The 27,180-nt window shown below is 36.7% G+C and overlaps 1 protein-coding gene across 1 annotated transcript in view; it reads left to right on the forward strand.

The window, feature by feature from the left end:
- The window catches only part of GPR158 (G protein-coupled receptor 158), a 426,697-nt gene that overhangs the window by 202,705 nt on the left and 196,812 nt on the right, over positions 1–27,180 (forward strand). The window contains exon 4 of the mRNA XM_045462585.1: positions 26,608–26,831. Coding sequence (XP_045318541.1) covers positions 26,608–26,831 — 224 coding nt within the window. The remainder of the gene's footprint in view (positions 1–26,607; positions 26,832–27,180) is intronic.

The following is a 27,180-nucleotide window of genomic DNA, read 5'->3' on the forward strand; positions in this document are numbered from 1 at the left end:
CATCATCACTTTTGCTATTGGTAGGACTTCAACCTTGTGGTCTGATTCACTTCTGGTGTGGTGTAAAATTAGTCCTGATCAGTTTTATTCCAATTGTAGTAGCGTGGTTATCCATCTACTTGTGCTTTTGTTTTTGCCTCATTCATTTGACTAATTTTCACTTGTTAAGTCTTCCTTCATCAATCTTATTCATAGTGAATGGAGTCCAGTCACTCAGTGTGTCTGGAAGTTAGGGTGGGTTGCCAGTGGAAGAATTCCCAATGCCGTTAATGTTTTTGGACTGTCGACTATTGCATTTAATCTGTTTTCCTTTGACTGTATTCTTTTCAACTGTTGGGACATGCTGCATACAGTCTTGGACATCCCTGGTTGTTAAATTTCTACCAGAGCTGAATTTCTTTCATAAGTTAGCACAGTGATTAAGAGCATGGTCTTTGGAATAAGTCTAACTTGGGTTTGAATGCTGGTGCTGCTAATCACTTGCACTGTGCTATATTATTTAACTTCCCTAACCTTCATTTATATCCTGTGTAAAATTGGAATGACACCACATGCTTTATAAAATTGTTATAAGGATTCCAGAATAAACTTAAAGTTTGAATAATAGTAGTTGGCACATACTAAATGCTCAAAAATGTTATTTTTATGATTATTATTTAGAAGATTTTGTCTATTCTGCTTTCCTCTTTCCTCAAGTATCTCTCCATTTTGATTCCTTTCATCTAGTATATGCTCCACTTCCCAGCAGAGGATCATATTTTCACGTCCCAGACTTTTTCAGTTCAGTTTGTCTTTAAAACGGACCCTGCTAAAATCTATAATATTCAGTCATCCAAAAATCTTCCTTTTTCCTACTAGCTGAAAATTACTTCAATAGATTAAAAAATATTTTTTTATTTATTTACATTATTTTACTTTATTGGACTGCTAATTTGAGATTCACTTTTGTAAACAATCGTCTTCCCCAAAATATTAAAAAAGGCCCTCTGGCAGGGAGATGTGACTATCAGTCACATATTAGCTCGCTGTAATAGGCGGAATGATGTCCCTTCCCACCCTTCAAAGGTGTGTATGTTCCACTTTCACAATCTGTGAATATATCAACCTCACACGGCAAAAAGGGACCTTGCAGATGTGATTAAGTTACAGACCTTGAGATGAGAAGATTATCCTGGATTATCAGGATCATTCTAATCACGAGTCCTGAAAAGCAGAGAAGTTTTGTGGCTGTGGTAAGAGATAGAAGTGAGGACACCAGAGGGGTCAGAGAAATGCTACATTGCTGGCTTTGAAGATGGAGGAATGAACCCAGCCAAGGAATGTAGGTGACGTCAAGAAGCTGGAAAAGGCAAGGGAATGGAATCTTCTCTAGATTCTCTGAAAAAAATATAGCCCTGCTGATACCTTGATTTTAGCCAAGTGAGGCCCATGTCAGACTTCTGACCTTTAGAACTATAAGAATGAATATAACTATATTATATTTCATTTAGGAAGCAATATACACTTGTATTGTTCTAAGACACTGGGTTTGTGGGAATTTCTTATAGCAGCAATATGAAACTAATATACTCAGCTTGCTTCCCACCCAACATTCATTCCACTGTTTACAGCAGCCCATAGTGCTTTCTCTAGAGGAATTGTTCACAATTCTAGATAATTGACTCAGAACAATGTATGAGTGGGCTTTTGAGTCAAACATATTTGGGTTTAAATCTTGTCTTGGAGACTTGGGCAAGTCTCTCCTAAATTCTGAGATTCTCTTTCCATATTCATAAAGCAGGAATAGTGGAATCTATTCTTTGCTAGTTTTGAGGAGTAAATGAGATAATATACCATGTCCCCCAAATGATAGTGATTATTTTAATGTGAATATGGGGAATTTAGTCCTTTTATTTATAGTATTTATATATTGGATGTTGTGGGGATTGAATGAATAAATTGTAGCCAAAAAAAAATACATTTTGTTTTTAATAATTTTATAAGTCATATCAGAATCTTTCCAAGATCTAAAATGTAGGAGACAATAGAAAAAATGAATATATGCATCAGTAAGCACATAGAAATATAGGGAAACACTGGACCTCTGATTATATTCATAGTGAGGGAATATAAATTTTAAAATGCTTGCACTGGGCTTCAGGTCAAACTTATTTTTACAACTAGCCATTCATGATGTAAGTATATGATGGCATATTAGCTAATCCTGATTTTATGACATGCGAATATACATTCATGTCCTAACAGTAGAAATCTTTTTTGTATAATAGTCTAGGTATAACCATATTCAGCCAACTCTTCTCTTCTTGTGGACATTATAGATCTTGAACCAAATATACACAGAAATCTACCGAATGTGTTGGAGTTACTCATGTGCATGTACCTTTTTCCACTTGATTTTTGGATGTGATTTTAACAAGCTGAAAACTGAAGACAGATTACTTTATCATCCTACACCATGAAAAAACAAATAACAATATATCTCCCGATGGTTAGCTCATTGCTGCATTGTAACTCCAAACCTTGATCGATGAATATGTTCCCTCTACTTCTAATGAAAAAGCAAATATGCGTATGGAAAGAAGGGAGATGTTTACCCTAATGGTGATTTCAGATGAGTGTTATTTGTACCTACAGCTAGTGTTGAACTCTCATTGACTTGATTCTCTGTTACTTTCAGCTGAATTATGTTTCTTGTCTGTGATTCATCTTTTTCTCACATGCCTTACAATGGAAGGAGGAAGGGGTCATGACATATGGGCATCTGAGTTAGTCTTGCAAAGGTCCAGGCTGTATCTTCCTCTGCCATAACCAGTTCCTATCATGGAGGGTTACAGTACCTCCAATCTGAATGATTGGTTTATTGACTGATTTATATGTCTGAAAAACCCGTCTGTCAAAAAATATTACTGAGCATTGACTCTGCATTGTTTTAAGCACTGGAGAAAAAAAGTGAGTATAAAAAGGGGTTTCTAAGATTACTGGACAGACTCACATCTTCTCAAAACATATTGCAATATCCACAAGCAACAAATGAAGAAAGTCTTGAGTAAAATACAGCCACTGTTCAATCAGTAAATCAGATCAAACGTAAGAGCTTTATGACTTAACTGGCCTTAAAAGGTTGGCATGTTTTCTCTCCATACTCAAATATTCAAATGTTATCTTTTTGCTCTTCTGAAAACACAGCTTTATCCTGCTGGCACTTAAGACTCTTAACCAGCAAAACAATACCGTAGTGATATTTCTATCTGACGCTTGTACTATAGAGACCTGAAATATGTAACTTCTGTTTCAATCCATCCTACCCACTTCAATTCATTCCTTCCTTTTTTTTTTTTTTTACTTTTTAAAAAATGTTTATTCATTTTTGAGAAAGAGAGAGAGAGAGAGAAATAGAGAGCACGCATAGGGGAGGGGCAGAGAGAGAGGGAGACACAGAATCTGAAACAGGCTCCACTCTACGAGCTGTCAGCACAGAGCCCAACATGGGGCTCAAACCCACAAGCTGTGAGATCATGACCTGAGCTGAAGTCAGATGCTAAACCAACTGAGCCACCCAAGTGCCCTACTCATGCCTTTCTAAATCAGAAACTCAATGCTTTTTTTTCCCATAAAACATAGGAAGAAAACTTTCTGTGGTACATTTTAACAATATGTATCATAAGTCACAAAAATGTGGATACATCTTGATCTATAAATTTGATACTTCTATTCCAGGATACTTGTATTCCAAGAAAATTCCAAGAAAAATAGCAATCTAAGAGATTAAGAGAAATGTATGTTCTTTTTTAATCAAAAAAAGGAGGGGCAGAAGAAAAGTACCCCTTTAATTTGTGCATTAATTGAATCTTTAGAAAACCAAGCCAAAAAGCTGATTTTAAGAAATTTCTGAAAAGTTGTAGTGTTTCATGAGCAGTGACCATATTTACCGCTTGAATTTTCACACTAGATGACAAAATTTCTCATTGTAAATAGAGTGTAATTTTTGTTTTGGTAGTAGGCATTCAAATAGAACTTTGCATATAGGTTTTCTAAGGTTACCTACTGATGTCATTTGCAATTCTCTTGATAACATTACCGTGTTGAAGGAAAAAGTTTAAGCTATTAATGCTTAACATTATAAGGGCAACTTTTAATTAGTAAATAATGCAGTTTAATCTTTGCTGAACTTTTTTGTGGGAACAGGTATTGCTAGGAATGACAACACTATTAACTGAAATTCAGATTTAATAAAGTGATAGTATATCTAAGAAAATTATTTAAAACTCGATCTCTACATTTTTTTTGTTATTTTGAATTACCTATATTTCTTCAGTAGAAGATTTTTCTAAATCTCCAAATAGAATGAAATATTTAGAAAAGCATTGTTAATAGTGTTAACTGTTCTATTAGAATATAAAAAAGCTGGGGCGCCTGGGTGGCTCAGTGGGTTAAATGTCTGACTTTGGCTGAGGTCACGATCTCACAGTTTGCTAGTTCCAGCCCTGCGTTGGGCTCTGTGCTGACAGCTCAGAGTCTGAAGCCTGCTTCACATTCTTTGTCTCCCTCTTTCTGTGTGTCTCCCCTGATCGCACTCTGTCTCCCTCTCTCTCAAACACAAATAAACATTAAAATTTTGTTTTAAAAAAGAATATCAAAAAGTAGTACAGAGTTTAAAAGAACCATAAAATGAAGTATTCACTAAGGAATCATCTCTACTTCCTAGTTTAATGATAGAGAGTAAAGCATTACATGTATTATTCAATGTAAAACAATGTGGCCAAGAGTAGCATACAGGCACATGCTTTAATATTTGTTACATGCATCTAGTATACATTATTTTTCATAGCTGCATGTTTGCTGTGTGATACAATTTTAAAATTTCACTGATTCATACTTTGTGAAACAAAAATGTTATGAAACATCAAAACTTGCAAACTGATCAGAAAAGTTTTTTGGGAGACTAGAAAAACGACTTCATTTTAATAACGTTCCGTACCAGAGACTAGAGATCTGGCACGTAAATGCATTGCCTTGCCCTAGATTTCATCCTGGTTGGATGGCAATGGCCACAAAAGACATAACTGTGATAACTGACGGAATTTTAATATGGACTATTCATAAAAAAATATTGTATCAATACTAAACTTCCCAACTTTTATAATTGGAATATGGTTTTGTATGAGAATTCTCTTTCCTTAGGATGTACAAACAGGAGTATTTATGGGTAAAGGGATGAAGTATCTCTAACTATTGAGTGGTTCAGAAAAAAATTGTACACGTATAAAATCTATAAACATCTATCCATCTGTCTAGAGAATATCAATGATGGGGTAAATGCTGTGGAATATAAATAGTGCATCTAAGTAAAGGATATATGGAATTTTTTTATTTGATAAATTGATATATAATTTTCTTGAACATAATAGTTCCATAGAATTCCACTGAGCAAATGTACTATGGTTTACTTACCTGTTCTACAGTTTATATTTTTATGAATTTATATATATATAAAACTATACTTACAGGGGCACCTGGGTGGCTCAGTCGGTTGAGCGGCCGACTTCAGCCCAGGTCATGATCTCACGGTCCGTGGGTTCGAGCCCCGCATCGGGCTCTGTGCTGACAGCTCGGAGCCCGGAGCCTGTTTCAGATTCTGTGTCTCCCTCTCTCTCTGACCCTCCCCTGTTCATGCTGTGTCTCTCTCTGTCTCAAAAACAAACAAACAAACAAACAAACAAACAAACAAAAAAACTATACCTACATAAAAATGCCCCAGGGTTTTGTGTTATTCTGATGCCAATGTAGTAAAATTAAAGTAAGCAAAAAGGTTAACATACTCTTCACAAATTTCACAATTTATCTCAACGGGCTCATGTTCACAGGTGAATATTTGATCCCTCAGGTATCCTGTGGTGCTACTATAACCTTCTCCTGTCCTTTTTTATATTTTTGCTCAAGGCAGCATACTGATCATCCATATAATAAGCTGAAAAGCTGCTGTCTGTTGCCAAAGCTAATAGCTCTTCATATTTGTCATTTGTCTTCAGGAAAGCATTTGTTTTATCTGAATGTTCCAAGTATTATCTGCATTTTTATGCTTTAGCAAAACAGATTGAGATTCTGTGCATAGAGGACGATTACATGTTGCTCAGAACTGAGATTCCCAAATCAAATTATTCTCCAAGATGATTTCTAAACACACTTTCTTATGGGTTCCAAAGACACTTATAATGACTTCTATTCCTAACATATATTTCTAATTTGTGTCCAGCATCTTGAAACATAACATTTATAAATAAATTCTTAACCACTAAATGGTTTGAGAACCTGAAGAAGGTTTATTGGATTGTATATTTTCAACTATACATTTGTATTACAGATAAGGTCTTTTATTCTTTTGGAAGAGCACTTTCATCATTAGCAATCATTTGCTGAGTATCCAGTATGTATAAAATACTGTTTCCAGTGCTGAGTGCATAAAGAGGTGTCTAAATCACGGCCCTTATCCTCTGCGAACTTAAAATTTTAAGCCATTATAAATTAAGGTACCACTTAGTAGATTAACAAGAAGCCCATTATTGTTATTCGGTAGTATTATGATTTCTACTAGCTTAATATATTCCCTTGTCCTGGATAGAGAACTTCAGCATAAATTGATAAAATGGTTTTGAAAACTAGAAGACTATTTAATTGTGCTTTGAGTCCTCCAGGAAATACTGAATGTAGAAAGTTTCATACTCAATTTTAGCTTTTCTGCGCTTTAGAAATCAGGTCTCTGACTTGTGGTTTTTCTTCCGCTCTATTTTACAACTCTGTTGTACAGAACCTCATGATTTTTCATACTCAAATAAAGTCAAGGCAATTATTAAAGAGGAAGTTGCTCATGATAACACTTTACTATTTGACATTTGTGGGTTGATCTTGTGATACTTTGGAACTTAAAAAATAAAATGTGATCATAATTTTTCTAACAAATTGCTTTTATCCACAAATATTGAAGCATTTGTCTAACCAACATAATGTAGTATTACTTTTATGAAGAAATATAGAATGGTTTGGACTTATGTCACTTTCCAACCTATATCTAGCTGCTACTATTTCAATAGACATAATATCTATTAACTGTTATTTCAGCCTTACTTGAGGAAGAGAATGCATTGTATGAGCTTTTTCTGTTGTATGTCCCTCACTCATGATTGTTTTCTATGGCCTAGTATTCTGGGTCTTTTGTACTATTGATCTAGGTTGGAAAATAAAGATATAAAACCATTGTCATATTCTTAGAGAGCTCACGGTTTATTTGGGTACAGCATATACACATGTGGAACTTTAGCCGTTAGCCAAGTAGAAGAACACAGGCAGATAAAGATAGTTACAAGGAGTTGGAGCATCAGCAAGAGAAGTGAGACAAACTGGATTAGGCATGAAAACTTTTCTGTGTTGGTATAGATCATGATAGTCAGTTGGTGAAGAGAATAATGGAAGAAAGTAGACAGGTTTAAGTCCAGCTAGGGACAGCAGGAACGTGCTATTCAACAGGACAGTCTGAGATTATTGTGTTCCTGAATGCTACCTTGAGTTTTCTATATCAATAGGTTGAATATAGACAAGGAACATAGTCTCCCCAGTAAATAAGAGTTGGAGGACATTGCGATCACAATGTGATAATAACAAAATATGCCAATGTAGAGGGGACCATAATTAGGAAATATAAAGAGTAACAAAGTTGGATTACTGAAAGGAATGTATCTTTTTTCTATCATAATGCAGAAATGATATCTAAGTCTCATTTAGGAATAATATTTTCTGGTAAGAGAAAGAAGGAAGGCAGAGAGGCCAATTTTTTTTTTTAATTATATAAATGTAATACAATAAATTTCAGAAATGTGTCCCTTTTTTTAAGTTCTTATTTTAATTACAATTAGCTAAAATCCAGTGTTACATTACTTTCAGGTGTATAATATAATGATTCAGCACTTCCATACATCACCCAGTGTTCTTCATGACAAGTGCACTCCTTAATTCCCATCACCTATTTAACCCATACCCCCATCCTCCTCCCCTCTGGTAACTATCAGTGTGTTCTCTATAATTAAGAGTCTGGGGGCTCCTGGGTGGCTCAGTTGGTTAAGCATCCGACTTTGGCACAGATCATGATCTTGTGGTTCTTTCGTGAGGTTGAGCCCCATATCAGCAGAGAGCCCCCTTTGGATCCTCTGTTTCTCTCTCCCTCTCTCCTACCGCACTCACATTCTCTCTTTCTCTTAAAAATAGATAAACATTTAAAAAAATTGAGTCTCTTTCTTGGCTTGTCTTTATGTCTCTCTGTTTTTCCCTTTGTTCATCTGTTTTGTTTCTAAATTCCACAAATGAGTGAAATCAGATGGCATTTGTCTTTCTCTGACTGACTTACTTCACTTAGCATTGTACTCTCTAATTCCATCCATTTCACTGCAAATGTTAAGATTTCTCATCTTTTGGAGGTGCCTGAGTGGCTCAGTCAGTTAAGTGTCTGACTTTGGCTCAGGTCATCATCTCGTGGTTCATGAGTTCAAGCCCCACATTGGGCTCTGTGCTGACAGCTCAGAACCTGGAGCCTGCTTTGGATTCTGTGTCTCCCTCTCTCTCTCTGCCCCTCCCCTGCTCATACTATGTCTTTCTGTCTCAAAAATGAATAAACTTAAAAAAATGTAAGATTTCACATCTTTTTTATGGCTGAATAATATTCTGTTGTACACACACACACACACACACACACACACACACACACACACACTCACCATATCTTCCTTACCCATTTATCAACTCATGGACACTTGGGCTGCTTCCATAATTTGACTATTGTAAATAATGCTGGTATAAACATTGGGGTGCATGTGTTCCATTTGAATTAGTGTTTTTGTATTCTTTGGGTAAATACCCAGTACTGCAATTGCTGGATGGTAGGGTAGTTGTATTTTTAATTTCTGAGGAACCTTCAGATTGTTTTCCAGAGTAGCTGCATCAGTTTGCATTCCTACCACATTCCTACCAACAGTGCATGAGTGTTCCTTTTTCTTCACATCCTCAACAACACCTGTGTTTTTCTTGTGTGTGTGTTGTTGATGTTAGCCATTCTGACAGGTGGAAGTTGATATCTCATTGTAGTTTTGATTTGCTATTGAACATTAGTGATATTAAACATCTTTTCATGTGTCTGTTGGCTATCTATGTGTCTTCTTGGAGAAATGTCTGTTCATCTCATATGCCCATTTTTAAATTGGATTATTTGGTTTTTTGGGTTTTCAGTTTTATAAGTTCTTTATATAGTTTGGATATTAACACTTTATTGAATATGTCATTTGCAAATATCTTCTCCCATTCCATAGGTTGCCTTTTAGTTTTGTTTGTTGATTCCTTCACTGTGCTTTTTTGCTTTTGTTTCCCTTGCCTCAGGAGACATACCTAGAAAGAAGTTGCTACTGCCAATGTCAAAAAGATTATTTTTTTTAAATATGAAATTTATTGTCAAATTGATTTCCATACAACACCCAGCGCTCATCCCAACAGGTGCCCTCCTCAATACCCATCACCCACTTTCCCCTCCCTCCCACCCCCCATCAACCCTCAGTTTATTCTGTTTTTAAGAGTCTCTCATGGTTTGCCTCCTTCCCTCTCTGTAATTTTCCCCTTTCCCTTCCCCCATGGTCTTCTGTTAAGTTTCTCAGGATCCACATAAGAGTGAAACATATGGTATCTGTCTTTCTCTGTATGACTTATTTCACTTAGTATAACACTCTCCAGTTCCATCCATATTGCTACAAAAGGCCATATTTCTTTCTTTCTCATTGCTAAGTAGTATTCCATTGTATATATAAACCACAACTTCTTTATCTGTTCATCAGTTGATGGACATTTAGGCTCTTTCTATAATTTGGCTATTGTTGAAAGTGCTGCTATAAACATCGGGGTACAAATGCCCCTATGCATCACACTCCGGTATCCCTTGGGTAAATCCCTAGCAGTGCTATTTCTCGGTCATAAGGTAGATCTATTTTTAATTTTTTGATGAACCTCCACACTGGTTTCCAGAGCAGCTGCACCAGTTTGCATTCCCACCAACAGTGCAAGAGGGTTCCCATTTCTCCACATCCTCTCCAGCATCTATAGTCTCCTGATTTGTTCATTTTAGCCTCAAAAAGATTATTGCCTGTGTTCTCTTCTAGGAATTCTATGGCTTTCTGTCTCACATTTAGGTCTTTAATCCATATTGAACTTATTTTTGTGAATTGTGTTAAGACAGTGGTCCTGTTTCTTCTTCTTCTGTGTGTTGCTGTTCAGTTTTCCCAACACTATTTCTTGAAGAGACTGTCTTTTTTTCCATTCCATTCTTTCCTGCTTTGTAGAAGATTGGCCGTTTAGTTGAGGATTTATTTATGGGTTTTTTATTCTGTTTAATTAATCTATGTCTTTTTTTAATGCCAGTACCATACAATTTTGATTACTACAGCTTTGTAATATAACTTGAAGTTTAGAATTGTGATGCCTCCAGTTCGGTTTTCTTTTTCAAGATTACTATAGCTATTCATGGTCTTTTGTGATCCTACACAAATTTTAAGATTATTTGTTTTAGCTCTGTGAGAAATGCTATTGGTATTTTGATAGAGATTACATTAAATATATAGATTGTTTTAGGTAGCATGGACATTTTAACAATATTTGTTCTTCCAATCCATGAGCATGAAATGTTTTTTTCATTTCTTTGTGTCATTTTCAGTTTCTTTCATCAGTGTTTTATAGTTTTCAGAGCACAAGTCTTTCAACTTTTTGGTTAGGCTTATTCCTAGGTATCTTAATATTTTTGGTGCAGTTGTAATGGGATTGTTTTCTTAATTTCTTTCTGCTGCTTCATTATTGGTGTATAGGAATGCAACAGGTTTCTGTACATTGATTCTGTATACTGTGACTTTACTGAATTTGCTCATCAGTTCTAGCAGTTTTTTGGTGGAGTCTTTCAGGTTTTCTGTATAGAGTGTCAAGTCATCTGCAAATGAAAGTTTTACTTCTTCCTTGCTGATTTGGATGCTTTTATTTCTTTTTGTTGTCTTATTGCAGTGGCTAGAACTTCTAGTACTACGTTGAATAAAAATGGTGAGAATAGACATACTTTTCTTGTTCCTGACCTTACAGGAAAAACTCTCAGTTGTTCTGCATTAAGGATGGTGTTAGCTGTGGGATTTTCATGTTTGGCCTTTATTATATTTAGGTATGTTTCTTCTATACCTACTTTGTTGAGGGTTTTTATCATGAATGGATGTTGTACTTTGTCAAATGCTTTTTCTGCATCTATTGAAATGATCATATGGTTCTTACCCTTGTTCTTATTGATGTGATATTTCACATTGATTGATTTGTGAATATTGACCCACCCTTGCAACCCAGGAATAAATCCCACTTGATCATGGTGAATTATTTTTTTAATGTATTGTTGAATTAGGTTTGCTAATATTTTATTGATGATTTTTTCATCTTTGCTCATCAGGAATATCGGTCTGTAGTTCTCTTCTTTAGTGGTGTCTTTATCCAGTTTCCATATCAGGATAACATTGGCCTCATAGATTGAATTTGGAAGTTTTCCTTCCTGTTATACTTTTTGGAATAGTTTGAGAAGATTATGTATTAACTCTTCTTTAAATGTTTGGTAGAATTTGTCTGTAAAGCTGTGTGGTCCTGGACTTTTGTTTGTTTGGAGTTTTTTGATTATTGATTCAATTTCTTTCTGGTTATCGGTCTGTTCAAATCTCTATTTTTTCCTGTCTCTAGCTTCATAGTTTTTGTATTTCTAGGAATTTGTCCATTTCTTCTAGGTTGTCCAATTTGTTGGCATATAGTTTCTCATAATATTCTCTCATAATTGTTTATATTTCTGTTGATTGGTTATCTCTTCTCTCTCATTTGTGATTTTATTTGAGTCTTTTCTCTTTTTTCCTTGATAAGTCTAGCTAAAGGTTTATCAATTTAATTGATCTTTTCAAAGAACCAACTCCTGGTTTCATTGAGCAGTTTTATTATTTTTTAGTTTCTATATCATTTATTTCTGCTCTGATCTGTTTTATTTCCTTCTTGCTGCTGATTTTAGGTTTTGTTTGTTATTCTTTTTTATAGCTGTATTAGGGGTGAGGTTAGTGTGGTTTATTTGAGATTTTTCTTGCTTCTTGGGGTAGGCCTGTATTCCTATAACTTTCCCTCATAGAACTGCTTTTGCTGCATCCCAGAGGTTTTGGACCACTGTGTTTTCATTTCCATTTTTTTCCATGTACTTTTTAATTTCTTCTTTTATTTCCTTGTTGATCCATTAATTGTTTAGTAGTATGTAATTAATGTCAGTATTTGTGATCTTTTCTGGATAATTTCTTGTGGTTGACTTCTAGTTTCATAGCATGTGGTCAGAAAAAGTGCATGGTATGACTTCAATCTTCTTGAATTTGAGGCTTGTTTTGTGGGTTAATATGTGATCTATTCCAGAGAAAGTTCCATCTGCATTTGAAAAGAATGTGTGTCATTCAAAGCCATTGTTTTCTTGTTGATTTTCTGTTTAGATGATCTATCTATTGTTGTAAATGGGGTGTTAAAGTCCGCTGCTATCATTGTAATATTATCGATTAGTTCCTTTGTGTTTGTTATTAAGAGTTTTATGTATTTGGGCTGCTCCTATGTTGGGTGCATGAATTTACAATTATCCTATCTTCTTGTTGGATTGTCCCCTTTATTATTATATAGTGTCTTCCTTTGTCTCTTGTTACAGTCTTTGTTTTAAAGTCTATTTTGTCCAATATAAATATTGCTACTCCAACTTTCTTTTGACACCATTTACATGATAGATGTTTCTCCATCCCCCCACTTTCAATCTGTAGGTGCCTTTATGTCTAGAATGAGTCTTTATATGCAGATTATATATCGTTTTTTGTTTGTTTTTTTTTTGTTGTTTGTTTGTTTTTACCCATTCTGTCACCCTCTGTCTCTGTCACTCTCTGTCTCTTGATTGGAGCATTTAGTCCATTTACATTCAAAATCATTATTGATTGATATGCATTTATTGCCATCTTATTGCTTATTTTGTTGTTTTTGTCTCAAGATTTTCTCTGATCCTTTCTTGTCTTTCTCTGTTTCATGGTTTGCTGATTTTCATTAGTGATGTATTTGGATTTCTTTTTCTTTATTCTTTACGTATTTATTAGTGGATTCTGATATATGGTTACCATTTGGTTTGCATATCACCTCTTCTGCACATAGCAGTCTATGTTAAGTTGATGGTCATTTAAGTTTGAACCCATTCTTTTCTCCTTTCTTCGTTACATTTTAGGTATGTATTATTATATTTTATAGCCCCTTTTTAATAAGTACTTTGACTGTTTTTTGTACTGCTTTTGTGTTTCCTACCTTCATACTGTCACTTTTGTCTTTCCTTTCCACTCAAAGAGTCCCCTTTAATATTTTTTGCAGGATTGGTTTACTGGTCATGAACTCCTTGAGGTTTTGTTTGTCTGGGAAATTCTATCTCTCCTTCTATTCTGAATAATAGCCTTGCTGGATGGAGTATTCTTGGCTACAGATTTTTCCCATTTAGCACTTTGAATTCATCATGTCACTGCTTTCTGGTTTATAAACTTTCTGTTGAAAACTACTAGCCTAATGGGTTTTATCTTATAAGTTGCTACTTCTTTTGTTTTGCTGCTTTAAATTTATTTATTTATTATTATATTATGCAAATTTAATTACAATATGTCTTGGTGTGGGTCTGCTTTTGTGTGTGTGTGTGTGATAGGAGTTCTCTGTTCCTCCTGGATCTGGGTGTTTGCTTCCTTTCCCAGATTAAGGAAGTTTTCAGGTATTATTTCTTCAAATAAATTTTATGCCTTTTCTCTTTTTATTCTGGGACTCCTACAATATAAATGTTATTACATTTCATGGAGTCTCTGAGTTCCTTAAGTATAGTCTCATTTTGCACAATTCTTTTGTCTCTATTTTGTTCAGCTTGAGTACTTTCCATCACTCTGTCTTCTAGGTCACTAATTCATTACCAAGCTTTTTCCACTGTGATGTTAATTCTATCAAGTGTGTTTTTCATTTCATTTATTGAGTCCTTTCTCTCTGCTATGTTATACCTTATCTCTGTGTTAAGGGTCTCACTCATGCCTTCCACTCTTTTCCAGTGAGTATCCTTATGATCATTGCTTTAAATTCTCTATGATATATCTGTTTCACTTAGATCTCTGGCCATGGCCTTGTCCTCTTCTTTCACTGGGGATAAATTTTTCTGTCTTCTCACTTGTCTGCCTCTCTGTGTTCATATCTCTGTGTTAATAAGGTCAACTATGTCTTCTGCTCTTGAAAGGAGTAAATTTTTGAAAAAGAGGTCCTGAAGTGCCTTGAAGTGCAGTGTCCCTTGTTCACCAGTACCTGAAACTTCAGGAGAGTATCCAATGTATATTGCTTATGCCCTGCTGTTGTCTCAGAGTCACTTTTCCTTTCAGTGCAGTCATCTTCACTGACTATCTGCCTGCATTGGGTTTACTCTTTGTGGTATTAGTGGGACCCAGGCAGGCCAGCTCTGAGGAGGTGTGCCTGCCAGGGAACTTGGAAGTGTGACAGGGTGTTAGCAAAACTTGCACTGGGCCACTAGTCCAATGTCAGATCTCCTAAAATGATGCACCAGCTGGTAGCTGGGGGCCAGGGTGGCTGGGGGTGTGGCACAGTGGCTAGGCTTGGTATGCTGTGGCAATTCTGTACCCAGTAGCTGGATGGGGCCCATATGCTAACAAAATTTGCCCTGAGCCCAGGGCTAAGGCTAGCAGGCTTGCAGCATAGGAGTCCTCAGGAGAATTTGTGAGTGTGGTACACTGCTAGCGGGTTAGATAGCAAGTATCTGCAGAGTTCTGCCTCCTGCAGGTGTCTCTGTGCTGGGGAGCAGGGAAGGAAAATGGCACCTACCAGCTCTATCACTTTTTTGGAGAAGTCTTCCAACATGCTTTGAAATGTTGAGGATGAACAGATCTGCTCCCCTTCTCCCACCCCCACCACCCCACCCCTGCCTTGTATAAACTTGTGGGTGTGTGGCACAGCCCGCCTCTCAGCTTTTGATGGTTGCCTTTCAGCTCAGGCTGCTTTCTTTTTAAGGACAGAGACCACCTACGACTCACCCTCCTGGCTGGCCCGCTGCTGAGTCCACTGACTTTTAAAGCTCTGGAATCCAATCCCTCTCCCTGGTCTTACAAACTCCCACAATTCAGCCTCTCTGGTTTTCAAAACCAATCATTTTGGGGATTAGTCTTCCCTGTGCGAGCTGCTTGGTTCTAGGACCCATTTCTCTGCACTGTCCTTCATCACAGCTTCTTCCCTCCTGTAGGCAACCTCCCTCCACCTTTCTGACCTTCTTATCCTTTCAGATGCATCTTCTTCTCTATATTTAGTTGTGGAGTTTGTTCCACCAGTCTTCAGATCACTCTCCGGTTTATTGACTTGGATGTGGATGACATCTACTTCCCCATATGGGATGAGGAGAGGTCAGGGTCCTCCTCCTCTGCCATCTTTCCAAGCTCTGACAACAAATGTACCACATTATTAATTGCAAAAGAGAGTTTTTCTTTTTCCATTTTTAAAAAAATCCTTGGATATGTCTTACAGAGAGGAAACAAATAACTGATCTTACACCCAAACGTTTAGAATGTTACAGAGTGTCTTATGTGAGCCTGTGACAGTACCCTACAAATCTGAGTTGTTGAATTCGGCAAAATCTGAAACGAGAAACTGTTTTGTTATTTTTTTGCTAATGTGAAAGTAAGGTTGTTCCTCTGATCGTGATTTAAGCTTATTGGGCCTCCAGGTCTTAAAAATCCGCTTTGGGTAGTTTGATCAATCCATTTTATTAGGGCATCTCACCATATTTCAATTCAGTTAAAATCTACATAACAAAGAGTGAACTGGAGAGGGTTCTACTCTTTAAATAAAATAGTTTTAATTGGGAGTAATTAATTGTATTCTGTACAATCTTCAACAAATTGATAGAGACATAGTATTATAAAGAAAAGAAAAGGACCACAGGCAAAGATAAGCTACTTCTGCAGAGTAAATTACTTTGTGAATGTATAGGAAAGTATTTAATAGCATAATTAGAATCATCTGTGTGACCTGCCAGGCTCCAAGCTTGTTCATCTCTCTATGTCCAGCTTCTGGTTAAGCATGTTGTTCAAATCTAGAGGGGTACCATTCAAATTCTTTTCTATATGAGTGACACCAGAAACAGCTGACTTTGGAACCTAGAAGCTATTGTAGTTTGTTTTTGTTTTTGGGTTTTGGGTTTTGGGTTTTGGGTTTTGTTGTTGTTGTTTGTTGGTTTGTGGGGGTTTTTTTCCCACCCTGTATCACATACGCTTGACCCACTTCATATTTTAGCTACTATGATAGTTACAGGACATGCTGCCAGTACCTTACCTCAAATGCCCACAGAATTTCTTCCCTTTTTTGGCCTCAGGGCTTTCTCTGATGCCCCCTAAGCTTGCTAAGCACTTATCCAGGAGTGCAGAGAAATTGAAGTCCCCTGGGAATAGCTATCAACCAGTGGGATTGTTGGTTGCTACAAAAATGGGCCAGCCTCTCCCATCCTTTGGAGAGACAAATCTGAGGAGTGCTTTTTGCAGTTTTAATGGTCCTCCCAGGAAGATTCATTCTCCATGGTGTTATCCAATTCAATACTTTTCATTGCCTTTCCTTTCTTTCCTGTTTCTAGCTCATCCTTCACTCTTGTTTTCTGGGTCCCAAATCAGCTACCTTATATTCAGGTACTTATCTCAGGCTCTGCCTTTGGGAAACCCAAACCAAAGCAGCTTTAACTTTTTGATGGTGGTAAGTCACATTTAAGCACAGAGAAAATATTTGTCTGCTGGTTGGCTGTTCTTCTTTTAAAGCTTTTTGAATTTACAATTATAGAAAGAAATAATGCAGTAGCCTTTAAAATTTGAGTCAGAGCCAGGGAAAGTTTTGCCTGACTAAGAATTTTGTTTGACATTAATATTGGAGGACCCCAGGAGTTGTCTCTATCTATACTCATTCCCTTGGTAATCTGACCCAGTCTTTTGGCTGTAAATTCTATCTATATGCCCATGACCTTTGTGTCTGTATCTTCAATGCAGACCTTTCTTCCAAACTCCAGACTTCACATCACTACCAGGGTCTCTGGTAGGCATCTGCAAACTGAAATGTCAAGTTTGAACTTACGGCCTTCTCCAAAAACTTCCACATGCATTCTTCTCTTGGTTGTTAGTAACTTCATCCATCCACTTGTTAACACCAAACATATAGGAATCGTCTTTGACTCTTTTCTTTCTCTCTCATACCATAACCAACTCATCAGAAAAATCTGAATCTAGCCAATTTTTACTGTTACACTGTGGTCCCAGCCACCGTTAAGTCTCACATGGATTACTTCAAAGCTTCTCACTAATTTCCCTCCTTCTTATCCTTGCCCACTCCACTATATCCTCTACATTACCAAAGTAATCCTATAATTACATTAGGTGTATCGTTCTCACTCCCCTACTCAAAATCCTACATGGCTATCTGACTGAAGGTAGAATCCAAGTCCCTACAAGTGACCCACATATGCCCTTTATGATCTGGCCCTGTTACTTCTCTGACTTCATCTTCCACTGTACTGCCCCACACTCAGTCTGCTCTAGCCACACTCGCCTCTTTGCTGTTACATGTGCCTGGTATGGTTCCACCTCAGGTTCTTTATACTGGCTCCTTTCTCTGCCTGGAATTCTCTCCGATCACAAGTCATAATGGATCACTGTCTTACCTCCTTCAAATCTTTGCTTTGATATCACTTGTAGAATGAGATCTACCCAGGGCCGCCTGGTTGGCTCCGTTGGTTAAGAGTCCAACTTTGGCTCGGGTCATGATCTCACAGTTTGGGAGTTTGAGCCCCACGTTGGGCTCTGTGCTGAAAGCTTGGAGCCTGGAGCCTGCTTCAGATTCTGTGTCTCCCTTTCTATCTGTCCCTCCCCTGTTCATACTCTGTCTCTCTCTCTCTTGCTCTCAAAAATAAATAAACATTAAAAAAAGTTAAAAAAAAAAAAAGAATGAGATCTACCCTAACCACTAATTTAAAATTGCATCTCTCACCCCTAGCTCACCTGATGCCCCTGACCTTGCTGTACTTGTTTTTTCCTCTTGGCATTTCTCAGTTTTACATACAATATTATTTACCATTATGTTGATTGGTTGTGTTTGTTTCCCTCAGTAGAACACAAATTCCACAGGCACAGAGATCTTTGTTTTGTTCACTGATTTATTCCAGTAAAACAGTTCCTGACACATCATTTGACACTCAGAAAATAGTTGTTGAATTGAACAATAATTTGTTTCTGTCAAAGTCTGTAAAACTTGAGGTACTATTTTATCAGTGCTTTCTATATCATACTCATTCCAAAAATGATTTGGAGTACCTTACAGAATTATACTTTGCAACAGAATAACAATTAAAGATGAGGAAATTGGGCAAGAGTAAAATATTGGTCATGAAAAAAATTAGGGATAAGCTTAGGTTTTCTACGTTTACTAGAAGTGGACCACAGATTTGGTCCTAGGCAAAGAGAAACTCTCAAATTTCGATTGGTTAAAAATGATGGAAAATTTAACAAAGCTGAAGAACTTGTCAAATGTAGTTAAAATGTGACTGTGACTGTGACTGCTTGTCATGGTTGTGTTATAAAAACCAACAAGCTCAAGTAATCAGAGCACTTAACACTTTGCAGTGCAGTCAACCCTTAAACAACATAGGGATTTGGAGTGCAAACCCCCTGCACAGTCACAAATCCACGTATGACTCCTGACTCCCCCAACTAGAGCTTAACTACTAATAACCTACTGTTGACTGTAAGTCCTACGAAAACTAGAGTTGATTAACATATATTTTGTATATGTATTATGTGCTATAATTTATTATTACAATAAAGCAAGCTAGAGAAAAAATGTTATTAAGAAAATGATAAGAGAAAATACATTTACAGTAGTGTACTATATTGGTACTATAAGTTTATTACATTTGTTTTTGAGATGAATCATCTGTCATTACCTACATCAATATTGCCTTTCTTTTAAAAAAAAATTTTTTTTTTCAACGTTTATTTATTTTAGGGACAGAGAGAGACAGAGCATGAACGGGGGAGGGGCAGAGAGAGAGGGAGACACAGAATCGGAAACAGGCTCCAGGCTCTGAGCCATCAGCCCAGAGCCCGGTGCGGGGCTCGAACTCACGGACCACGAGATCGTGACCTGGCTGAAGTCGGAAGCTCAACCGACTGCGCCACCCAGGCGCCCCGCCTTTCTTATATAATACGAAACACTGTAGATGTTAAATGTATTACTAACACTAGACATCAAAAATGAAAAGGTAATATGGAAAATAAATTCATATTTATTTATAGATACTACAGTTCAGGCAGTGATAAAGAAGCAGTAATATTTAGTGTAATCAATACATTTGCTTCATGGTAGCCAACCCTGTATGCTAATGGATGAATCATATAAAATGTTTACGGCATACGGTATTATAATCATATTCATAATATTTTCTTGGAAACATTGTTACATTAAAAAAACACTTAATAGGCTCATACACAGTTTCTCCAATTGAGAGAGAGAGGCAGACTCTACCGTAATGTTAATTCTTTGGAAGCAAAGTTATAAAATGGTAAGAAAACTAACACATTATTAATTTTATATTAAATATCACTTACTGGATGCCTTTGGAAGAATAGGTTATCCACTTCCATATAAGTCTTGCACATGATGTTCTATATAAAGAATACTTAAGTGAGGATGATGATGGTGACACAGAAATGTCTCATATAGTTCTTGCTTGACAGTTACTAGATTTTCACATGAAGACACATACACATACAACAAATAAGTTTAGTTACTGTATGGCATGGTTATTATTTAGTGTCAATTAAGTGGAACTAGCTCAGCAAAAAGGTCTTCATCCTCATTGTTTATATGTTGAATTGGGTGTGGAGGAAGAAGGGGAGGGGTTGGTCTTGCTGTCTTGGTGGGGGTGGGGGCATAGGTGGGGAAGGGGAGGCAGGAGAATCAGACACACTTGCTGCCACTTTACACAAATATATCTGTTTTTCACTTCTCTGTTTCTATATGGTACCAATCCTTCTACCATGATTTGTGTTACTTTTAGCACCTGTATCAGATAATAGTCCTTGTAGTAAAAGAAGTTAAAAGAAGTCCTTAAGTAATCAGAACGCTTCTGCCAAATTGTGTGATGTCAACTTGTTTTCTGGTACGGCTTCTTCTTCCTCTTTTTCTTCATCATCTGGCACTTCTTGGGCCACACTAATCTCCCTCAAGTGGCCTTCTGTTAATTCCTCTGACATGGTATCCATTCACTCTTAAATTTCTCTTTACCTCCCCACATTTTTTTGCCATGGCTCTGTTGTAAATCCCATGAAGTCATGTATAACATTTGTCACATTCTTTTTCCAGCAGGAATTTATTTTGGGGCTTGATGGCTTTTGTGGCTCTCTCATTATAACAACGATGGCATCTTCAATGGCATAATCCTTATAGACTTTTATGATATTCTCTCTGTTGTGGTTCTCTTTCATGGCCATGATGATCATTTCCATAGAGTACCATGTAATGAGCTTTAAAGATCCTTATGACCTCCTGATCTAGAGGCTGAATTATAGACATTGTGTTTGAGGATAAGTAGAACCCTTTGACGCCTTTGCTGTTGAAGTCAATAGGGTTCTGGGTGGCCAGGGGCATTATCCAATATCAAAAGAACTTTAAAAGGCAGTACCTTCCTGGAAAAGAACTTCCTAACTTCAAGAATAAAGCATCGATGGAACCAATCCAGAGAAAAGGGTTCTTGTTGTTTAGGCCTTCCTGTACAACCAAAAGACTGGCAGCTGGTGTTTATCTTTTCCCTACAAGGAGCTGTATAGATAAGGGCAGTCCTGATCATAAACCTGACTGCATTTGCACAGAAGAGCAGAGTTAGCCTATCCTTTTCTGCCTTAAATCCTGGTGCTCACTTCTATTCCTTATTAATAAACATCTCTTGTGGCATTTCCCAAACCACCCTAACCCCCCACCCCAGAACAGGGCATTTTCATCTGCATTAAAAACCTGTTCAGGCAGATATCCTTTCTCCTCGATGGTTTTCTTTTTTTTTTTTTTTTTTAATTTTTTTTTCAACGTTTATTTATTTTTGGGACAGAGAGAGACAGAGCATGAACGGGGGAGAGGCAGAGAGAGAGGGAGACACAGAATCGGAAACAGGCTCCAGGCTCCGAGCCATCAGCCCAGAGCCTGACGCGGGGCTCGAACTCACAGACCGCGAGATCGTGACCTGGCTGAAGTCGGACGCTTAACCGACTGCGCCACCCAGGCGCCCCTCCTCGATGGTTTTCTTAAAGGCATCTGAGAATTCATCTACTACTTTTAATGGGCAAAAGCTGTTTCTCCTGTTATCTTGACATTTTTTAAGCCAAACCTCTTTCTAAAATTCTCAAACCATCCTTTGCTGGCATTAAGTTCTCCAGCTTTAGATCCCTCACCTTCCTTTTGCTTTAATGACTTCACTTTTTTTTCAAAACATATTAGAGTACGTAGGTATACTTTTCTTATAGCAATCCTGCACCCACATAAAAGCTGCATTTTCAATATGAGATTGAAATGTATTTTAGGATGTGCCTGCTGGCATAGCTGCAACAACATCTTCACAAATTCCTTTTTCCCTTCCTTCCTTCCTTCCTTCCTTCCTTCCTTCCTTCCTTCCTTCCTTTTTTCTTTCTTTCTTTCTTTCTTTCTTTCTTTCTTTCTTTCTTTCTTTCTTTCTTTTTTCAATTGTTTTTACTCTGGATTCTTTTATCTTGAAATGGCAGGCAACTGCAGCTGCAGACTTCAATCTACGGTGCATATCAAGCAACTCAATTTTTTCTTGTAACGTCATGACTTTTCTCTGCTTCTTGTGGGCACTTCTTTTTTTTTAAGATTTTATTTTATTTTATTTTACTTTATTTTTTTATTTTTTTATTTTTTCAATATGAAATTTATTGTGGGCACTTCTAGCATCACTAGTGGCACTCTGTATGAGTCTCATGGTGTTATTCAAGGTTTACGGTATTGCCCTAAACACAGGTAAAAAAAAATACGTGAGAGCCCTGAAAGGTCACTTTTTATGTGCTACACAATTTACTGGAGAGACGAAATGCTCATGCAGAGATGATTAGCAACAGTTGAGGTTTTAGGAAGATACTGGCAATGCTTGAGCTCATCACAATAGCATCAGGAGGTGGCTACAAAATTATTACTGCAGTTAATTTTAAGCACTTATGATTTAATAATGCATCTTTACATTTGTTTACATTTCTCTCCACTGTGGGATGGTTTCATGTGTTGTCTGTAAATATATGCACATTTTGATGCTAAAAAATTTTTAAATTTCTTTTAATGTTTATTTTTGAGAGAGAGAGAGTCAGAGCGAGAGTGGGGGAGGAGCAGAGAGAGAGGCAGACAGAGAATCCGAAGAAGGCTCCAGGCTCTGAGCTGTCAGCACAGAGCCCAGCACAGGACGCAAACTCATGGACCGTGAGATCATGGCCTGAGCCAAAGTCGGATGCTTAACTGACTGAACCACCCAAGCACCCTAAATGTTAAATTTTGTAATATATTTGTGTATATTTTATGATAGTAAATGTTCAAATAGACTGGTGTCTACATATATTTATGCATTCATTACATATGCAACTTTTTCTTTAATTTGTCAATATTTCTAGGCTATACAGTTTATCTGCAAGTTTTTTTTTATCTGCAAGTTTTTTCAAATTGTCAACATTCTCCCAAAATTTTCCAATATATTTATTGAAAAAAATCCATGCATAAGTGGACCATGAGGTTCAAACCGATGTTGTTCAGGGTCAATTGTATTTTTCTTATTTGAGTAATTCAGGTGCTATATCTCATACCACCTGGGAGAATTATGCCATTAGATATGGGTGAAGTTTCAAGTTTAATATGTATAGAAAGTAAATAGTATACACTTCTTGGCTGATAGACAGCTGAGAGCTTCTTAAACTTAAATGAGAAAATTTCTGCCTGTTTAGCTAAAGCAATAAGCAAAGAGTGGATTAAGAAGGGCTATTTCACAAAATAAAGACTTTCCATAGATACTTTCTTTTTTTACTAATTTAATTTTTGTTGTGATTCTATTTATAGAGTTTGGTTTATTGAAGGGCATTTGCACTTGTTAGGAATTACTGTCCCTTGTTACCAGATGTCCAGTCTATAAAACCATAACTTTAATATTTTCTCTATTCTTTTTATTGTTTCTGATATGAAGGTAAATTCCATCCGTATTCTTCCATCTTGGTCAGAAGGGGGAATCCTGACCTCTGTCTTCCAAATTTGTCATTAGCAGTCTTGACATTTTTGTCACCATCATCAGACCATCTAAATCTTTGACAACTTTCTTTATCTTATTCAGTACAATAACACTTTCTGGCTTCATTCACGTGACTATCCAGTTTGCACTCAGAGTTAATTAAGTTATTGTTTTCTTAGTATCCTACACTTTTGTACTTTGTAGCTTTTGATATGTGTGCCCTATCATTCCTCAAGTTTTTATCTATATTAGATACCTGTTTTTAATACCTTCAAATGCCACTTGGCCCTACCTCTTACTCCAGTCATTGCTCTGTTTCCTGAAAGCCTTGAAGAGCTTTGCATAAATACAGTTGTATTATATTTTGCCTCAGCTTGGAACTTCATACCACACTTTTAAGTTTCTGTTCTACTCTAGGGCATCACTAGAGTCATGGCACAAGATGCAGGAATCTGCTCCAAAGTTATGAGTGCACAACCAAAAATGTACAAGAGTTGATGACTCTGAAGGCTACCCTTGATCAATTAAGATCAATGATGAAGAAATGTTTTCCTCTTTCATCCCTTAGATTGGCTCAGACTCAGGAGGTCTCTGGAGGATTGAGCACCAGCCACCTTGAAGGAGTGAAGGCTGTAGGTCCATCACACAGCCTTGTATTGGCTTTTCCTCCTTCCCTAAAATGCCGCTGTCACAATCCTTTCTTTATTCTCTCTCCTTAACTGCTCTGTCTCCGAAGTAGTTTCTATGCTACTGGTAATTGTAGAAAATAAGAAAAAAACTGGTTTGACTAGATCTCCTAGTAAATCATACCATCTTATTCTAAATGGATTCTTTTTCTGCGAAGTGATCCAAGTAGTCATCTTGTATAATAGTGCTGCTCGAATCTTTCCTGTGTTCATCCTCAAGACCGGCTTTCTTCTTTCTCAACACCAATTCTACCTGAGTTGTTCACAAGTATAAGACTACACAATTGACTTCCACATTTTCTTTGGTCTGTATTTCAGAACAGGTTTCAACTGATTCTCCTCTCTATAAAAAAATAAAAATAAAAAAATCTTTAATCCATCTCTACTTCTTTCCTTTGATGATGAGAAAAGCCATCAGTTATTCTTACAGTTAATTTCTCCAACTGCGCTTTTGATTACATCCAATCCTCCCATCCTATCCTTACCAGTCTTTCCAGTGCCTCCTTTTACAGAACTTACCTGTAATAGAAGAAAACAAAACACAAAACCAACATCCTTTTTTTTACTTCATCATTATTCCTGTTAACTATGAACTTTTCTGGCTTTTTTTTCATTCAAAGGAGCATTTATTGAAATAATATTCTATTTTATCACATATTTATTCCTTAAGCCCCAACAACCTAGTTCCAGTCTTTATTGTTCCTTGGGAACCACCATCTTAAAGGTCAACGAAGGATAAAACAGTCATTTTGCCTCATAGCCTTTCCTCAGTCATCATCTTTGATCGCATTCCAGTATGTTCCAATAAATCTGTTTTCTTTTATGAAATTGTAAAAATTTGCACATATCTATTCTCCGTCTTTACATTACCTAATTATTGTCTTATCCACTCCCAGAGCTCTCTGTAGGTTCTTTCTCTGATTCTGATCCTTCTCCCACACCCCAGTCTTATATTATTGTTCACTTCTTGTTGTGTATTACTCTTGGACAATGAGTTGGACCTCAAAGTTAGCTTCTCTAAAATGGAGATTATCATTCCCATTTACTTCCTCCTTACCTCAGCTCTTCGAAGCTTCTAACTTTCTTGTTTTTGAACAATAGTAATTTTCTTTAAGGCACCAACGATTTCTACTTCCTCTTTGCATCTTCAATATTTGAAGAAGTTAAAATAGGCACTCTGATTTATATACATTAACTCATTTAATCCCCATAGCAATTCACATTTTGTACATAAGTAAACCAAGACCCAAAGTGGTCAAGTGAGTTGCCTAATATCTCAGAGCTGCCTAGGAATGGGAACCATATCTTCTGGATACCTAAATTCATATACTTTTCACTGTGTAACAGAATAGTCACTCTTAAACAGCATTGTATACTGAATTATCAAGAAATACTCAATTATGTTTTTTCTATTTTATATATTAAGGAATGAAAGCAGACAAATACATTTTAGAAAGAATATGAACCTTCTTCAACAAGAGTTGAAAGTTATAAAGACTTTCTATTAAACTTTATATTATTAAAATGCTATTTTAATCAGAACAACCTCTTTCTCAGATTCCTCAATCTATCAAGGTTGTGTTACATACTGAACAGGGTGGTTGTGTTATACACTAAACTGGGTGGCTATATTATATACTAAACCAGGTATATATTCCCTAATGTCTTTCATATTGAGTTCGGAGTTGGAAATATTTTTTTTTAGTTTATGTTATTAATTGGATATTTGTCAATGTTAAACTCAACTCAACAATTAAAATCTTTACCTATTGAGCTTCAGAGCTAAATTAAGTTTGATAACTGAGAATAAGAATCTAAAAGTAAAGGGAGGGTCAATAGTGGCAGTTAGTTAATAGTGGAGAAATGTCCTATGAGTAGACAAAGTGGAAAATTACATGATAGCCTGTAAGTATGGATTATACTCTGGGCAAAGGATGCACCATCATTAGGCAATTACACACTGAACAACTGTCGGTTAAGTGCCATTTTATCCAATTTAGACCTAATGAACTTAGTAGATGAGATCCCTGCTGAAGTAAGGAGCAATCAAAGCCTCATTTTGGATTCTGTGCCATCTAGGTCAAGAAGTTCCAAAAGTGTTGGGTATGACTTGGTTCAGGAAAGAGAGAACTTTCTTCTCCTTCCTTCTGGTTAATTCTTTAACAAATACTTATGGAATATGATTTGTGCCATAGGAAGTATCATTTGGTGATTGGTAGATAATGATATAACAGAAAACTCTTCTTTGCCATTGAGGAATTTTAGTTACACTTTTGCTGATTTTTCTCAGTTACTCTGAATGACATTTTTAAATCAAAGTGATAAAAAAAAATTTTGTTTGAGTCTAAAAGCAAAGTAACTCTCTCCCCTAGCAAGAAGCTTGCTAAAAAGTCTTTAATAAAAGGGATAAGGAATGGAGAGGTGAGGATGTGTTATGTGTACTCAATCTCACCTATCTCAGAGGTGCAATGACACTGTGGTTTTATTTGGAACTTTCAGGAAGGGATCCGGATCACCCTTTGGCAGGAAGTGCAAAAGATGTGTCAGAAGAAGCCCATGTCTGCCTACCCTGCAGAGAGGGCTGCCCCTACTGTGCTGATGACAGCCCTTGCTTTGTCCAGGAGGATAAGTATTTGCGACTTGCTATCATCTCCTTCCAAGCCCTGTGTATGCTGCTCGACTTCGTTAGCATGCTCGTGGTCTACCACTTTCGCAAAGCAAAGGTAAACCCAGGTACCCTGGTTATGTACTTCCTTTTTATTACGAAGTGACCACTTCTTTTTTCAAACAAATTGAGTTTTTCCAAGCCCCAGTTGCCTCTCTGTTTGGCAGAAGTCTTCCTATTCCCATATAATTAGACCAGAGTATGAACGTTACATTCTTTAACTTCCTAAGAGAAGTAGGGTTTAAAAATATGGAACCTTATTATAACATTTTCTTCTACAGAATGCTTCCCCCAATTTAGTGTGGAGCCTCAGTACTTTATTGCCTTGAAGAACTCTCTTTTCTATCTCTTTGGCTTCTAGAAGAACTTATTTTGCTAGTAGCCAATGTATTGTTAATTTTTTCATA

Source organism: Leopardus geoffroyi, chromosome B4, assembly GCF_018350155.1.
Source record: "Leopardus geoffroyi isolate Oge1 chromosome B4, O.geoffroyi_Oge1_pat1.0, whole genome shotgun sequence".
Taxonomy (NCBI): domain Eukaryota; kingdom Metazoa; phylum Chordata; class Mammalia; order Carnivora; family Felidae; genus Leopardus; species Leopardus geoffroyi.